This window comes from Neltuma alba, unplaced genomic scaffold, assembly GCF_004799145.2.
Source record: "Neltuma alba isolate B1F8T4 unplaced genomic scaffold, ASM479914v2 tig00007441_pilon, whole genome shotgun sequence".
Lineage (NCBI taxonomy): Eukaryota > Viridiplantae > Streptophyta > Magnoliopsida > Fabales > Fabaceae > Neltuma > Neltuma alba.
In genome coordinates this window covers 92368-110097 of record NW_021634784.1, presented here as the reverse complement: position 1 = coordinate 110097, position 17730 = coordinate 92368, and the positions used below count along the sequence as shown (strand labels likewise).

Here is a 17730-nt window from a genome sequence, read left to right as displayed (position 1 = left end):
TTTGTAAATGTCATATTGAATATTCATTGGAATTTGTAATATTACTGTTGGCAAAAAAAAAAAGAATTTGCAATATCATCTTTGGCCCTAATTATAAGACCTCATTTACAAATAAGGTCTTATAATTAGGATTGGAGGTAATATTACATATATTTATTAACAAAAGTTTCTCCCATTTTTGTTGCTATATCAGCCAAAGAAGGAGCCTCATTTTTTGTTCAATTCATCTTGATTTGACGTCCCAAACGATTATTTAATTTCTTTGCGTGGACTTTTATTAATTACTACCTCCGGTCCTTAATATAAGATCACATTTGACTTTTAGTTTGGTCCTAATTATAAGACCCCAATCTATTTTGTCTCTCATATTTATGCATTTTTTCTCAAGATAGTCCTTCTAATAATGATAGTTCTAGCCAACACATTTAATTAGTAAGGATATTTTAGGAATGACAACACTTATTTGTTACAAATAACTAACTTAACTTACTTCCTTAATCTCTTTAAATTAGTCAATTGGGTCTTATAATTAAGACCGGAGGTAATATATTTTAAGCAGTATTCTTTCTTATCTCTTGAGCTTTGACTCTCTTATGGTACCTATATATAGACCTTTTATTCTTGAGATAATCTTTTTTAATGTATTCATTCTACTTTGTAAATCAAATGAACGGATTAATATTATGTTGGGGCCCTGTGCCCCAAGAACAACGACAAAGGAAAAATATTTATTTAGAGAGTGTTGGAAGCTATAAAAGTATTTTTTTAGAATATTTTTTCACTACAAAATTATTTTTAAAATTATAGTTTTATTTCTATCCAAACACCTTCTTAATCACTAAAATAATAAAAAACTCAATTGAGCACAATTTTAATTGGTGTAATATAAATATTACGTAATAAAAGCCCAAAATGGACCTCTAAATTGTTGATCCTTGAAGCCCTCTTCATCGTCACCGTCGTCTTCATGTCCAGCCCACCACCTGCAGAAGTCGCACGGTTGCTATAGACCCGGACGATGAACTGACTAGTTGCAGATGTAAGAAACAAAATCAATTCTTACGAAATTCCTACAAGACCTGTTTAAGACAACCTAATTGGGGACGTTGGATTCCACGCCAACATTGAGGAAAGCTTTAATGGCGGACATTTGATGTGAAATGTTAGTTTTTAGGTCAAATTCGTGTTATCCCCACTGAAGGAGGGACCTCATACAAACCCTAGGAGAGAGAAAATTCAGGGACAGACGCCTTCAGTTGTCACTAGCAGTGCCCTAGCTTCCAATTTCGCGACTCTTGTGTGTACCGGGTATTTTTCTTGTCTTGATTGCTGTTGTTTTGGCGTTTGGTGTGGTTAAGAAACCCTAGACTCATCAATTGGGGAATTCGTGGAAACGTTTATCATTAGCCTATCGATAATTTGGGCGAATTATGCGAAACTGTTTTTCATTGAGACTGTCATATACATTGTGGTGGAATACCTTCGGGTTTTTGCTGGAATTTGTGTCCGTTTATGGTTTTGTGCATTAATGCGTTCACGAATGGGGGAAATATGTCTGGCCTTATTGGGAATGCGTCCTTTAAGCGATAATCAAATAATTTGAAGAATAAATGTAGGTTCCTGATAAGTGATGACTCTTTGAAATTTTGGAGGGAATCATTGGCGGCAACCTCTATACATGCAATAGTTGACCAACATGCGTATTAATAAGTAGACTGACTTGTAATTTAGGTGTGAATTACTATGCTTTCCTTGAGGTGGGGGGAAAAAAAGCATTCCTTGCCTCCCTCTTCTGCATATTGGCCGTGGAAATGCACGACTTCTGTCAGGTTATGCATTTCCGCTTCAGTAGGACTGTAGATATTTTAACATTATAATTAAATGATGTGACCTGCTGACTTATGAACGTACTTTCTGTTAGTCGCAGAAACTGGAGAGAAAAAATCTTTTTAATTTGATTTTCAGATGCGGACCATTTGCCTGGTGAATATTGGAATTACTCTTTTCCTACTTTAGTTTTCAAGGAAGAGTTAACATCTGATTCATTCAACAGTTCACGCAAAATTTTTATGGAAATAATTATTTTATGCGTAGAAACGTTTAGTGTATGGGGCCTAAAGATGTTTTCATTGGCATGCCAAAGCATAAAACTTCCAGTTAAATGTTTGGTTGTGTCATAATGGTAACAGTTTATGTTTCTTCCTTATTTCTTCTTTATCTGGTTTGAGTTATTTATATGGTATATCTGAAGCTAAACACCCTTGATTCTACTGTAAATATATGTATCAAAAGCCTACCCTTATCAAAGCTCTCAAAGAATGTCCTGTCCCTGGTCTTGTCCTCATTTTACTTAGGTTGGAATTGCTACTTTCTAGTTAAAGGTCCCTTGATTTCATTTTTGGGGTTAATGAAGGACCCCTACGACCTGGTGAACATTTTGGAATGACAGAAGTTTTTATGTGTAAGCAATGCATTGACCGCGCTATTTTTAAATTTTTTTTAAAAAAACCTTTAAAGCCTGTCTGAATTATCTAATGGTGACTTTTTCTTTGAATTTGAATTTATTTTCTAATAATTATATCTAGCTGGATTTTGTCCAGTGACATGCCCAGGACGGATGGCCTGAGGGAATGTAATACTGAAAGAAAAATTGAAAAACTTTGGAGAGAAAAACACAATTAAATTAAATTAAAATATAAGAATAAAAAAGTGTAATCAATGTGTTGTGCATAAAGTAAAAGGGAGAATTATTAATAATAATCGAAGAGAGATGACAAAAGAATGAAGTTCGATTGAAGCTACATTGTCACTATACGTAAACCATTTGGCTTTCTACAGATATAGACTTTGCTTGGAAAATGCATTTCTTTGAAATTTAAGCTCATGGCTATTTCAGTGTAGCATTGTTTAACAAATATGAGTACAGGGCTTTTTCAAATGAGAGTTTATTTACTTATACATTATAAACCAATAAATAAATAAGCTATGTGAGCCCTTCCATATTTTTCATGTTTGTTGGTAAAAACTTGATTCCATAGAAATTTTCTTTGTAAATAATGTGTGCATAATTTTCTTGTTTTCTTCCCTTCTCTCATATTTAGCTTGCAGAAACATTGCAACCCTTGTCATCTTCTAGGTTTGGCTGTTTGTTGTGGATCACATTATGCGATATGGCCACAATATTGCTGATGCGACCAATATAGTTAGAGCATTACTGTGCTGGGCAACAGATGTGATCTGCTTGAAAACCATAAAATGGCTGCACATGATCTTTTGGATTTCATACTTTAATAGTTGAGTCGGGTAGAGAGCCAACTGTTTTATTTTTGAGGAGGGGGGGGGGGTTCCTGGTAGGGATTAAACCTTGCTGAACTGAAAAGCATGCAAATGTTATGCTTCTTATTTTGGAGTGATTTTCATATTTCAGATAATGTTGGGCTGAAATTGTCACTTTGTGCCTTAATATTTCCATTTGGTGTCTATATCATTAGGTATTGATCTGTAAATGCATTTATGGCTTTTGGTTTCCTTGATAGTATGCCTTAATACATAAACTGACTTGGTAATAGATGGAAGGTGAAGCTTATAGATGATAGTGCCGGGAATGCGTGGATGTAACTCAGGACCCACTTTCCTTGTAAATGCTGAGGTTGATTCCATGGGAGGCGTCGTTGACTGCGGAGTTGGTAAAGGTTTGAAAACTTCTCCGCGCCAAGCAGCAATTGAGAAAGCCCGAGCTGAGCTCAGGTAACAGGGAGATCCTTTATGTGGTTAATGCAGAGTATTTTTTAAGTGTAAATTTATTCTGATGCTTTGAGAATAACTGTTGAATGTTGATTACAGACAGGAGTATGATGCTCGTGAGGAAAGAAGAAGGGAGCTGGAATTTCTTGAAAGGGTATGGTGTCTTAATCCTTTGGGCTTATGTTTCCAATTTTTAGTTGTTAGTTGATGATTAATCGCGTCCTGTAAGTGCAGGGTGGAAATCCCCTGGACTTTAAGTTTGGGAATACTGCTTCAGTTAGTGTCCAGTCTACTTCACTCACTGATCAACATCATGAGCAATTTGTGACAAGGTTGGCTCTGTGTGTGTGTGTTTAAACTCCTTGACCTATGTGCTACCTTCTTATGAATCTCTTCTGTGTATAGATTGCCAATTGATATATCATCTTTCTCATGTCCTCTTCTTGTATTGTGATGTCAGCGAAGCAAAAGGTAGTTTTGCATTGGCTGCCTCCCCTCATGGTGATTCAGTGGATAGCAGTGCTAGACCAGTGGTTCCTTCCATTAGTGAGCCTAATACTGCTGATAATCTCTCACTTTTTGATCGAGAGAATGAGCTAACTGAAAGTAAAAAGAGGTCTTTACATTCGAATAGAAGGAATTATATTGCCCCATCAGAACAGTCTTCGAAAATTATGGGGAGTCGAAATCCTAAGGAGTCAGAAGATTCTGCTATTTTCCGCCCGTATGCTAGAAGGAACAGGTCCCGACCAAATCATGGTCCTCGTGGGGCTGCAAGAGATGGGAAAGGGTTGACATCTGAGACAAACAGCCAAAAAGTCCACAACTCGTCTTCTGTTTCCAAGCCAAGGCCTGCAAGTTCAAATGGTGATTTGGTGGTTACTAAAGATTTAACATCTAATATTCCGTTGGAACATGAATTGGATCATGTACGAACAAATCAAACAGATAATGGCAGCATTAGTGTTCTTGAAGAGAACTTGAAAGTCACCAATAACAGAAGGGTTAAGGAAGATAAAAGTATTTTACTGTCTCAAGATGATACTGCACAAAACTTAGTTATCATGGCTTCAAGGGAGGCTAATGTGATTGAAGCTAGGGAACCAGCAGTTTCAGATAACCATGAACCTCCCCCTTTTGCAGATACCACAAAATGTCAGAATGAAATTTGTTCAGATCAGCGCAATGGCTTTGGCAACATAAAAGCAGACAGGAAAAGTGTATTGGGCATGAAAAATTTCAATTCAGAGTTGTCCTGCACCCAGACTTGCCTAGGTAGAGATGTAAATAATGATAGTGACATATGTACCAATATAAAGAATGTTGATGCTAATGGAAGTGATATAAAACAAGCAGCAGAATTTGAGAAGCTAAACTCAACTCTTGAAGCTGTAAAAGAAAATAACAAGGCTAACAATGGTGAAAGTAATGCTACTGTCAGCTATAATAATGATGCTGGTCGTCAAAACCATTGTGGTGCTATTAATATGGTTAAGGATGAGGAAGATATGCATATTAGCAGTAATGATTCTTGTAATAGTAAGGATGTGCAGCATGGTTCTAATACCATATCAAAGTCTGATAAAGGAAGTGATGTCATGGTGGATCGCTGTTGCTCCATCAAAGACAGCAGCTGTGGAAGACATTCTGGTCCTATGGCTGTGTCAATTTCAGAACCCCAGACTGCTCTAGAAGAAAAGGCTAATGCTGATGCCTCTGACTGTGGACCATGTTCTAGTCACTTGAAGTTGGCAGACAAGGCTAGTGAAGATTTTATCTTGGAAGAGGCTCGGATCATAGAGGTCTGTCTTTGTTATTGTTTTTGTTCTTTTTTTTTTTTGTGTGAAAATTTCTAGCAATCAAAGTTCTTCTATTTGTCAATTTTTGGAGTTCTCCCCCCCCCTCCTGCCACACTTGGCATAAGCATAAACAAATCTATCTAATATTATGTGATATTGATAAATAGGCCAAGCGCAAAAGGATTGCAGAATTATCAATTCAGAAATTGCCTGCAGAAAACCACAGAGTATCTCACTGGGGTTTTGTCCTTGAGGAAGTGTCATGGTTGGCAAATGATTTTGCGCAGGTTTAAATTTCTAGACCTGCTAGAGATTCCATCTCTTTCCCTTTCTATATTGGAGTCTTTCAATTTTTGGACCGGCAAATTTATTTCTTGCCACTTTTATATTTTGAATTTTGATCTTTGATTATTGAATGTGTTTGTAGGAGCGTCTTTGGAAGATAGCTGCTGCTGCACAATTGTGTCATCGAGCTGCTGTGACATCTCAATTGAGATATGGTAAACAAAACAAACATAGGGAGTCAAAAAATTTGGCTCACAGCATGGCAAAGGCTGTCTTGCAGTTTTGGCATTCAGTTGCGCACCCTGTGGGCGATGATGATCCTACTCATAAAGACGGTGGTGCTTCTGTTGAATCTGGGAAGGTTTATTCATATGAAGCTTCTAGTGACAAGAGCAGAAATTCCAACACGATGCTGGTTGTTTATGTGCACCTTTCACTCTATCCATGAAAAGAAGAAAAAATAAAAAGAAAAGAAAGAAAAAGAAAAAGAAAAAGAAAATTTCTTGGATCTTCTCTGTTGGCAACTGCTTTGGGCTGGTCACCTTGATAAGACTTATGTTACATGATTCTTTTTATATTTAATTAGCTACTTTCTGAAATTAGTTGGTTAATAGTCAGATGATTCTATGTCAAACCACTTAATCTATAGCATGTAATTGCCATTTAAACCTTTTTTCATTCATACAATGATGTGGGAACCAAAATAATTTACAGAACTGGATGGACCTTGTAAAAATTCATATCTCGTATTAATTTGATTATGCTTTGTGTTCTTGTATCATTTACAGCTGGTGATTATTTCTGAATTGGAAGTTACAAATCTTGAAAACTGTTGGGAAATGATATATTGTTTTTACATAGTACTTCTTTGCCTTTTTGTGTTGGACTGTTGTCAAGTTTTTCTTGATATTTTCATTTGTGTGACGTTAACTTGTTTTGTTTGTTTGTCCAAAGATTGGCTTTGGATAGGGCTCAATGGCGTCATGCGATCTATGCAGTTGACCCCAACTAGTGGGATAAGGCTTTGTTGTTGTTATTGTTGTTGTAATAACTTGTTTTGTTTGTGTACTTTAGCTGGATTCATCAAGGGTTTGGAATTGTTGTATGATACCATAATGGGAAATAATATATGTTATGTATATAGTGTTGGTGTATTTAGACAACATTATATATCTTTCGCATTCTAACTTGTTTTGTATTATGACCTAATAATTTACTGATGTTTATAATGTTTGGTTTTGTCAGGAGACACGCAAAGACTTGAAAGGAGAATGTCCCCGAAAGATCGTGTCACTTAAATTGCAAGCATATGCCTTGAGATTTTTGAAGTATAACAACTCTCTCGGAATTTCCTCCCAACCAGCTGCAGTGAAAACAGCTGAAAGGATACCTGACTCTAGCAATGTGGATAGGTCATGGGAGGAGCTTCTTACTGAAGTATGGGCCAAGTTACCTTATAAATATTTGGTTAACATGTTAATGTTGATGTTAGTGACCTATCTCTCTTACTCTTTCTCTCTCCATCACCTGTATATTGGCACTGACATGCTAGTTTTATCAAATGTTGGTAGTTAATTCCCATTGGATAAGCTGCTTCATCTATTGGATGACTTATTTGTTGATTTGGGTGGACTCTTTTTGATAATTTGTTCATTTCATTTCATGGATTTAAGCAAGTAACTCTTTCCATGCCATTTTGATTTGACAGGAAAATCTTTTCTATACAGTTCCTCCTATGGCAATTGAAGCATATAGAAAATCTGTTGAATCTCATTTTCTACAGCTCGAGGTAAAATTATGACTAGAGATGCTCTGTTTACTGCTTTTTTTTTACTCTTGAATGGTTTTGACTGTAGGGGTTCTGAGAATCATGGTTTAGTCTTATTTGCAGTGACGATGTTTGTTTCTCATATATTATCAATGTGATTGTGTCTATTAATCACTTAGCTCTTGGTCGCTCTCATTGAGAGCTAATTCATTTATCGTTTTTCCAGAGAACAGGGGGTGGCATTCAAGAAGTTGAGATGTCTTTTTATGATACTGCAGGAGGTATGTGGGGATTATTAAATGTGAAACAGAGGTCAAAGGCTGTCGTCCTCTGAATTATTGATTCAGTCAATAGGTGGCTTACATATTGATGGAAGATTCTAACCTGATTTAGATTAGATTCCTTTTAGATATCCTGTTGCATGTTTAGGACCAGTTAACTAATCCTCTCCGGCCAAAATGAAACAGAAAGATAATGAGCAACAAATAATCGGAAAATATCAAATAATAACAGAAAAGCTAGTCTAAATATTCGTTGGTTTCCAACAATATATGTTATTTGATGTTGGATGCATCCTTGATCTTTTTTGAACTTGTTACAGTTTTCTAGTTTTAATTAAATGTAGATGCTGGTTCTGAAGAGATTGCATATGATGAGGATGAAGGAGAGACCAGCACTTATTACTTGCATGCCCAGAAGAAACATAGAAATATGAAGTCTTGTGCTCCAGGTTCCTGCAGTCAATATAATGTTGGAACGCAGCCATCCGTGATATTTGGAAGAAGGCCTGCTAGTTTAAACGTTGGGTCAGTTCCAACAAAACGAAAACGCAAGCGTATGGCTTCCAGGAAGAGAGTTGTAAGTCCTTTCATGGTCACTAGGACAATCCAGGTTCAAACTAAGACAGATGCTTCTAGTGGAGACACCAGTTCCTTTCAGGATGACCAGAGTACTTTACATGGTGGATCACAGTTCCTGAAAAGTTTGGAGGTGGAATCAGTTGGAGACTTAGAGAAGCAGTTACCTTCTGATTGTGTAGAAACATCTTTCAAATCAAAGAAGGCAAAGAATCTGGTAACGATCATTTTAGATTTTCATGCAACTCCCAGGCATTTTTTCAAGAGATGTGTAGACCTTTTTCTTTTCTTTCCATTCTTAAATGTTTCCAAAAAATATATGAACAAACTGTTGTATTCATACTTCAGCTTTAGTTGCTTAACATGTGTGTCTGCAGGTTTCTGCATATGATCAGAGATGGCTGGTGGATTCTGTTGTTCTAAATGAACAGGTAGCTCCTTATAATAAAAAATAAAAAATTCTTTGTTATGGTATCAGTGTTCCTCTTTGGAGGTCATGAAACCAGATCAAAACTTCTGGCTTTAAATTTGAGATTAATAGGATGTTATTAGATCAACGTTAGGGTCTATCTCGGGAAATATCTTGTTTAACATCTTATAACTGTTAAATGTTGACTCTATTCTGGAAAGCTATTTTTTTATATCTTGTCGATGTCATTGCACAATTTTAATTTTATATACCCATGGGTTGTTATGGGCTTGTCCATTAAGATACTGGGATTATTGATACTGGTTTTGTAGGTTGTAGAATGAATTGAGTGACTGGACTTCGAATAGATTATTGAAAATTGATTTTGACCTGTCTCTTGCTCTTCTACTTTTATTTGCATTTGCAAATTTACTGTGGTGAAGTTAGATTTTAGGGAGTAAATTGTTTGAAAGGGCTCCATCAGTATGGCTTTCTATTATATCCAAGGTAAATATTTAGAAAAATCAAAAAAGCAAAATAAAAGACAGTTTGACTAAGTCAATTTCTTTGTATATGTCTTCCTCACTGTTATTCCAGTCACTTTTTTAAGAGTTTTTCTTTGAACCCATTCTTCACTCTTCTGATTTACTATTAAGATTTTCTAATTTAGTTATGTGGTCTCTTTGCAATGCAGAGGGGTCTTTTCAAGAGGAGATTGGATGATCATCATTTTGAATCTAACGGAAGCAGTGGTATTTCACATTGTTATTTGTTGTATTTTAGAAATCTGTTTTGTATGATGATTAGTATTCTTTGGGCTTTACACATTCAACTGTCCTGTTTTTAGGTTTGTATCGACAACATAATGCAAAGAAGCCAAAGATAACTAAGCAATCATTTGATAACACTTTTGACAACATTAGTCCAATGACTAATTCTATTCCCTCCCCAGCTGCATCACAAATGAGTAACATGTCCAATCTCAGCAAGTCCATTAAAATCATTAGGGGCCGGAAAGCTAAAACTTTGAAGGTAACTTTGGTATTGACCTTCATGGTTATTTTCCCGCAATATCTCTTGCTATGACTTTGCTGAATTGCTTATTCTATTTTTCATTTAGATGTCTGCTGGACAGTCAGATCCTGGAGGTCCTTGGTCGTTATTTGAAGACCAGGTTGTTTGTAATTCCTCAGCTATATTGAATTTTCTTGTCCAAATTGGTATATATAGTTTAGGTTCTATCTCAATGACTGACCTATAAAGGCCTTCCTCTATTTTTCTATCACAGGCACTTGTTGTCTTAGTACATGATATGGGTCCAAACTGGGAGCTTATAAGTGATGCTATCAACAGTATACTCCAGTTGAAGGTAAGATTATGAGTGATGCTCTCAACAGCTTATATATGAATAATCTTGCAAATTAGGGGAAGATTGCAAGGTTTTGGGAAATTTTAGTTTATCTTCTGTTACTTTAAAGATCTATTATTGAAATAAAAACACAATCCTGTTGTTTTCTTCGGTTTGAAGAAAATCCATACGTGACTTGGTTCTGAAGAAAGTCAAGATTATAGTGCTGTGGAACATGTTAATTTTTCTTCTACTAGTTCAAAGACATTGTTGAAATGAAAAGTCAAGGTTCTTTTTTATTTTAAGACAAATCAAGCCATGTTGTTTGGCGACTAGAGGTTTATAGAATGATTTAATTAAATGAAGTTTCAAGGATCGTTTTCCATTTTGTGATTTTGACTGGTTACTAAATAAATGAAAGCACTACAGAACCGGTTGTTTATGCGGGGCAAGAGTCCTTTACCCACTGAAAAATGTTAATCTTAGGATATTATCTCGCACTACTTGCGCTTCATTCAGCATGGCAAATGATAGAACATCTCTATGCAACGTTCAGGAACAAGATTTTAGTAATTACTGATGTTGACTATGCCACCACATCAAAAGGAGATGTCGGATACCCCTCCCTCTTTTTTGAAGATTCGACTGCTGAAGTTTTTCTCATTTATTTTGAGTTAATTTTATTTGGATTTGGTTCACTGGGATATAATGGATTCTTCACTTACTAGATAAAAATTTGTGACATTTCTAGTACATCTTTCGAAAGCCAAGAGAGTGCAAGGAGCGTCATAAGATCTTGATGGATAAAAGTGCTGGGGATGGTGCAGATAGTGCTGAAGATTCAGGGTCTTCTCAGTCTTATCCATCCACACTACCGGGAATTCCAAAGGCAGGAATCTTTTATCAAATTTCATTTTTTTTCTAATTAACTGTTAAAGAATATGTAATGGTGAAACCATATGTAGTAAACCTAACTACTTAAGCTGAGTTTATTTATTTATTTTTTATTTATTTTGAGGTCAACGGACTTTGAGGCTTTGATTGATTAGATTTGTTCTAGCTTTTTGCAGGGCAGTGCCAGACAGTTGTTTCAGCGTTTGCAAGGGCCCATGGAGGAGGAAACCATTAAGTCTCATTTTGAGAAAATTATTAAGATTGGGCAAAAATACCGTCACCACTGGAATCAGGTTTAGTTGCTATGATGCTGGGATATTTTCCCTTGCCACAACTTGAACCTTTTATCACTTGTTCTTGATTTTTTAAATATTTTTTTGTCCTTGTTACATAGCGATGCTTTAGGTTTGCTTCCTTGCGATTGGTTGAGTATTTCCATTATATGCTGCATAATTATGTTAAGTGGTCTTGTAATCTAATCTTAGGAGTGGTGTGGCCATGATACATTGTTAACTGGGTACAATATATATCCTGTGTGTTATCTTGTGGTTGGTGGGGATGGAAATCTTGCAAGGTATCATTCAGTGCCTATCACAAGATCTTGTGGTTAAGTTTCATGTGGGCCATTACCTGCCTCGAAAGGAAATGGAATTCCTCAACTTTCTTCTCACATGCTAGTTTGTTATTGCAACGGTTTCATTGGCAATGTGATATCAAAAGATATGCCTTTCGTATTATTATTCCCTTGTTACTGATGCCTGTACCTGGAGCTCAGATGAATTGCAATTTCCTATCATAATTCCTTGGTCATGCATTAGTAAGATTAGAGGACACCTTGTATTAGCATTGGTATTCAATGATTTTTAGAACTTTTAGGACCTGATATTATTTTTACTTGCTTTCTTTATTATTGGGCTATTCACTTTAGTACCTTTATGTGATATCATGTTCTGGCTTTTGTTGCTGTTTGAACTTGAGAGCTTGCCCCAGGCCCCCAAGCATATCTATATGTATATGGGATACATTATTGGGTAATCCAGAAACTGTGAGCGAACCAAAAAAACTCAGGCAGCTATTTGGATCATTATGTTGTTCTAAAATGTGGTTGTATATGAAACAGTACTTTTGACGAACAAAAGCAGTCTTGGAATTATCCATTTGATTTTCTTTGGTAGTATCTTGTTCATCTCTGAAAAGATTAAGTAACTGATGCATTATCTGATTATTTGAATTATGAGCTTGTAGTTCTGAGTTGCTTTGGGGCGGTGGAGGACTTGGAAACTTCGTTGTCCTTTTAACCCCTCAGTCTCAGAACTTGATTCTAATTTGATGTTTTTTGTTTTAATGCAGAATGATAATCAAGATGCAAAACAAATAATGACTGTCGATAACTCCCATGTCATTGCTCTTTCCAAAGTCAGCCCAAACAACCGGAATGGAGGTCTTTTAACGTAAGCTCTATTTTATTTTAGTTTAGTTTTTAAGTGATAATTGTGAAAGTTCAGAGAATTTGAGCTCTTGAGTTCAAATTTTATTGAATGAGAAGTAATTAAGTATATAGAGAAGGAAAGGAGACGAACCTCCGATCTAATCCCTCCAAATTAGCCACCAAAAAGGCAATAATTGAAGCATAATGATGTTTGACAGGACAAAATAATAAAATAGATTGATGTTAAGGAGACAAATTACAAATAATTTTGTAGGAGAAATTGGGATCCTGTGATCTCCAACAGTAATTGATGCGAGTTTAACCTATAGTTTGCGTTCTATTACATTACCTACCTTGCTCATCTTATAGGATTTGACATTTGATTTTAACATTTTTGGGCTGCTTTTCTTTCTTTTTCCCCTTTCAATTTCATTGGGAACAAGTTTTTTAATTGGCTGATTTCTTGGTGAAGGCCGCTTGATCTCTGTGATATAGCAGACTCCCTTCCCCTTGGGTATCAGGGTTCTCATGCTGGTGGTTTTTTATCAAATCAAGGTTCTGTGCCATCAGTACTTCCTACGTCTGGGGTGAATCCTTCACTTCCAGCATCTTCTGGTATGGTTCTTGGTAACAGCTTGTCTTCACCATCTGGGTCGGCTGCTGCTTCTGCCAGGTATGGTCTTAATACAGCTGAAGATTCTTGCGTTGCAGTAATTTACTGCATCAGTTTCACAACTCATTTGATGGGTAGTTAATATATTTTGTGTGACACAGATATGGGGTTCCAAGAACTTCACCTTTGTCAGTTGAGGAGCAGCAAAGAATTCAACAATATAATCAAATGTTATCTAGAAGAAATGTTCAGCAGTCGAGCATGTCTGTTCCTGGATCTCTTTCGGGAAGTGAATGTGGTGTTCGCATGCTTTCTGGTGGAAATAGTGTGGGCATGATTGGTGGGATGAACAGAAGTATGGCACTGTCAAGGCCAGGGTTTCAAGGAATGGCATCATCATCTATGGTGAGTTCTGGGAGCATGCTTGCCTCTAATATGACGGGGATGCCAAGTCCTGGAAACATGCACTCTGGAGTTGGTTCTGGACAAGGCAGCTCAATGCTGAGATCTCATGAGGCATTACATATGATAAGGGTGAGGGGTGTTCCTGTTCCATTTTTTTTAAGGGTTAAATTTTATTGTTGACATTGTTTAGGCAGAATTATGATTATGAAATTTTTAATCCATCCAACTCAGCATCCATGCATTGGTCTAGCTTAAATGGCTTCCTTGGTACCTGTTGATAATAAATTAACATTAGTCTATTTTACTGTTATTTTATTATTCTTTTTCTCACACGTGAAGCCATATCAATTTTCACTGATAACTTTTGCCCTGTCACTAGCCTGGCCATAATCCAGAACATCAAAGGCAAATGGTGATTCCAGAGATTCAGATGCAGGTCACTCAAGGGAATAGCCAAGGTATTTCAGCTTTCAGTGGGTTGAGTTCTTCCTTTAGTAATCAGACTATTCCACCGCCTGCTCAGCCATACCCTGGGCAAGCTCAGCAGCCACATCAGCTGTCCCAACAACAGTCACATCTCAGCAGTCCTCATTCTAATCTTCAAGGTCCAAACCATGCTGCTACTAATTCACAGCAGCAAGCCTATATGATGCGGGTGGCAAAGGAAAGACAGTTAAAGAAGCAGCGATATCTTCAGCAGCAACAGCAACAGCTTGCTGCAGCAAGTGCATTGATGCCACATGCTCAGGCACAATCTCAACCTTCGATGTCATCATCTCTGCAAAATAATAGTCTGGCCCAATCTCAAAATTCATCTCAGCAAGCAACTCATTTCCCTGTAACACCTTCACACCCTTTGACTCCCTTGTCATCTCACCAACAGCAGAAGCATCACCTGGCACAAGGGTTCACCAGGAATCCTGGTGCTAGTGGGTTGAACAATCAAGCAGTGAACCAAAGGCAGCGACAGCCTCAGCAGCAGCTGCAACAGCATCAACAATCAGGTAGGCAGCATCCTAATCAACGGCAGCATCCACTGTCTCATCAGCAGGCTAAACTTGTGAAGGGAATGGGAAGAGGAAGCATCTCAGTCCAACAGAATATCCCTATAGATTCTTCTCATCTCCATACATTATCAGTACCTCCAGCAAGTCAAACTGCTGACAAAGGGGATAAAATTTCACACATGATGCGAGATCAAAACTTACATCCTGCTTCTAATTTAAATCCTACTCAACCATCAAAGCCGTTGGGTCCTGCTCATCCTTCAAATCATTCCCAGTTGCAACACAACTTAAATTCGGGGCCAATAACCACCTCATCAAAACAACTTCAGTCAGTGGTATCACCTTCTGATAATAGTACTCAGGGACAGGCTCCAACAGTTCCATCAGGTCATGTATTGTCACCTCCTCAGACAGCAGTTTCATCAGCTGTTATTTCTTCCAACAATCCCCAGCCACAGCAACAATCTCAGCTACAATCTAAGAAAATGAATCAAACTCAGTCAAATGTTCACAGAATGTTGCAACAGAACTTTCGGGTGCGTTCTGAGTCATCAAGCGAGCCTCAATCTGACTTAACTCAAGCTGATCATCCCCCTGAAAATAATGCTTCTCAGATTAGTACAGGCACTGCTGTGACTCATGATTGTATTGATTCCTCTGCTCAGTGGAGAACAGAACCACCATTTGATTCCCATGTTCCAACTCCTGCCAATCGAGTGGGCTCCTTCGAGAAAGTACCTGTTAGAAATTCAGCTGGGAATGAGCCACAACCTACTATTAATCAAGGGCAAGGCCCTAGACAGTTGTCATTTGTCATGCCTCATGTACATAATTCAGCTGCACAGTGGCAGCAACGGCCACTGCCTATTCAACAATCTTCATCGCAACCTATTCCATCCCAACAGGTACATCAGCCCCACGAACAGCATCAACAGGGCCAAGATCAACATTCACATAAACATGTGACTTTGCAACGTCAGCCTCAGTAATAATTGCAGCATCCGCAGCCAGGGCAGAGCAAGTTTTGTTTTGTCTGTCCTGAATTCAAAGGGGAATGATACAACCAAATGGATAGAGCAGCTACCCTGAGAGCGGTGGCCTTTGTCAGGATTGGAATTTTTTATGCCCTTTTGGCAGCAATTTACAGGTATTTAGATATATATATATATATATATATATAGCTTATTTTGCCTTCACTTATATTCACAAATATAGTGAGCATTGAAGCATAAGCGACCTGTTGTTTTTATAGATTTTGTTTTTTTGGTGGGGGATGTGACTTTTGAGCTGGTCGTAGTTGAGAGTATTATTATCCATAGACATCGGATGATTTTTCTGAACTACTGCTGATTAAGTTTGGTGCTTTTGTGGGAAATGTAGTCTGCAACTTCTCACCTACATAAATCCTTGTATTTACAGAGACCTGATACGAGACATTAGACTACAATAATTAGAGACATGTACAGCACCATATGCAACGGGCTTACAATCAACAAATGCTGGTGTAGATAAAGGTTTATCCTCAATGGTCATATCCGTAACTAGAATATGACCACTTTGTCCACATGGCGACGATGGTGGCTATTGTTATTAAATTTGTTGCATCATTGAGGTCTTATTTTGATGAGAATCTGCAGCTTTACTCCAGTTAGACCTGTAACGTCGTCATACCTTTTTACTTCAAATTTTCCTCTGAGCTGATATGTTTAGTAGCTGATTCTTAGGCATTATCCTTCTATTTTAAGCATAACAATATCAATCGCAGCAGAACCAAGTCCAGCTGGTTTAGGTTATCGTTCTCAGTTTACAACAGGAAATCTTTCTGCATCAACTTTTATCTTGAGCTTTTCCTCCTGCCAAATGCATGCTGACATGTTCTTTCGTAATTTGAATCTAAAGAAACAGTCATGCAAATTAGATGACACTGTATGGGAGTAGTAACTGATATTATATGACATCATCTGAGTTTTCCTCTCAATTTTGTGCTGGTACACAGATAACGCGTGGATGTATGTTGTAATTTTCCTCAGTTGACATTCACATGCATTTTGATACCCCATTAATTCTCTCATGTATAATACAGTGACACCCACGCACACATTCAAACCTTAAAGTATTTACCAAGTTGCAAGGTATTTAATGAAAGTTGATCTGATCTGTTGTGTGCATGTTCATTTGGCCTTTAGATTGCTCTTTTGCTGGGTTTATATATGGCAGGAAAAAATGACGTGATCTATTTTATGGGGGTTTTGTGCAGATGAAGCTGGTGAATATGGAAACAGATGCATTGGTTTCTGCTGGTCCTGTTAAAAAATTAATTGGCTGGCACTATTGGTTATTTTTATTTGTGTCATCCAGATCTTGCACATTATCACTTTTTAAACCCCCCCTTTTTTTTTCTGGAAGGGACACGAATACAGAGGTGTGTACAGGGTCGTCTCTCTTGGCCATTCTGTAGAGAAACACAATTCCCCTTTTTTGGTAGATTAGTGGGTGTTTATTGTCACCCTCTTAGTTAATTGGGATAGCAATCATTTTTGTTGGCAAAAGCCAATTCAAATATTTGTAAATACAAGTTTTTGCACGAGGCAATGGATTTTTTTTTTTTAAAACCTTTTTTCTGTTTCTTGTACTGCCTGTGCACTTGCGGAAGTAGTGAATCTCGTGACTATTTTCTGTTCCTGAAATTCAGCAAGTTGAACCATCCCATTTATCGGTTTGTATTACGCAACAGTATATGAATTTATGGTACAGAATGCTTTGATTCTTCAGGTTTTGCTGATGGGAACCGTTATCATAGGTGGAGGTGTGAACTTCGTTTAGGTTATTGGAAGCAAGTTTTTTTTTTTTCCAACTAAAATAAATTAAAAATTATATATTTTTTAAAAATAATTTTGGATTAGTGTCATCAGTCCTCTTATTGCTCTATCCGGTATTTTGTGGTTTGACTCTGTTGCATATGTTTAAATAACTAGATGGTTCTTCAGGTTTGATTCGTTTGTACTTTTTTTCCTCTACCATTTTTGAGTGTTTATGGTGTACTGGAAGAATACGGGTTTTTCCTTCTGAAGTTGTAATGGGGTGGGAGACTGCTGTTACTGTGGGATTGCGTGGACCTGATTTATATGGTAATTACAAATTCACAATTGTGTTGAATTTCCTTATTCACTAC

General features: G+C 37.2%; 1 protein-coding gene across 6 annotated transcripts; it reads left to right on the top strand.

Annotated features, from left to right (window-relative positions):
- The first annotated feature begins 942 nt into the window (after nucleotides 1-942).
- On the top strand, nucleotides 943-17324 carry LOC114752576 (chromatin modification-related protein EAF1 B). 6 transcript variants are annotated; one of them, XM_028941318.1, is made up of 24 exons: nucleotides 943-1306; nucleotides 3555-3747; nucleotides 3844-3898; nucleotides 3979-4076; nucleotides 4205-5546; nucleotides 5711-5830; nucleotides 5971-6243; nucleotides 7074-7265; nucleotides 7537-7617; nucleotides 7823-7877; nucleotides 8222-8670; nucleotides 8831-8884; nucleotides 9557-9614; nucleotides 9710-9894; nucleotides 9983-10036; nucleotides 10151-10231; nucleotides 10962-11099; nucleotides 11281-11397; nucleotides 12455-12555; nucleotides 13006-13206; nucleotides 13308-13680; nucleotides 13931-15705; nucleotides 15978-16214; nucleotides 16816-17324. In XM_028941318.1, the coding sequence occupies exons 2-22, from the start codon at nucleotides 3590-3592 to the stop codon at nucleotides 15545-15547; spliced, it is 5802 nt and encodes a 1933-aa protein (XP_028797151.1). In that variant the 5' UTR covers nucleotides 943-1306; nucleotides 3555-3589; the 3' UTR covers nucleotides 15548-15705; nucleotides 15978-16214; nucleotides 16816-17324. The 6 variants fall into 6 exon arrangements, with proteins under 6 accessions (XP_028797151.1, XP_028797152.1, XP_028797156.1 ...); XM_028941319.1 differs by having other exon boundaries at nucleotides 943-1308; nucleotides 3577-3747; XM_028941323.1 differs by having other exon boundaries at nucleotides 943-1308; nucleotides 3570-3747; nucleotides 5971-6189.
- The last annotated feature ends 406 nt before the right edge of the window (nucleotides 17325-17730 follow it).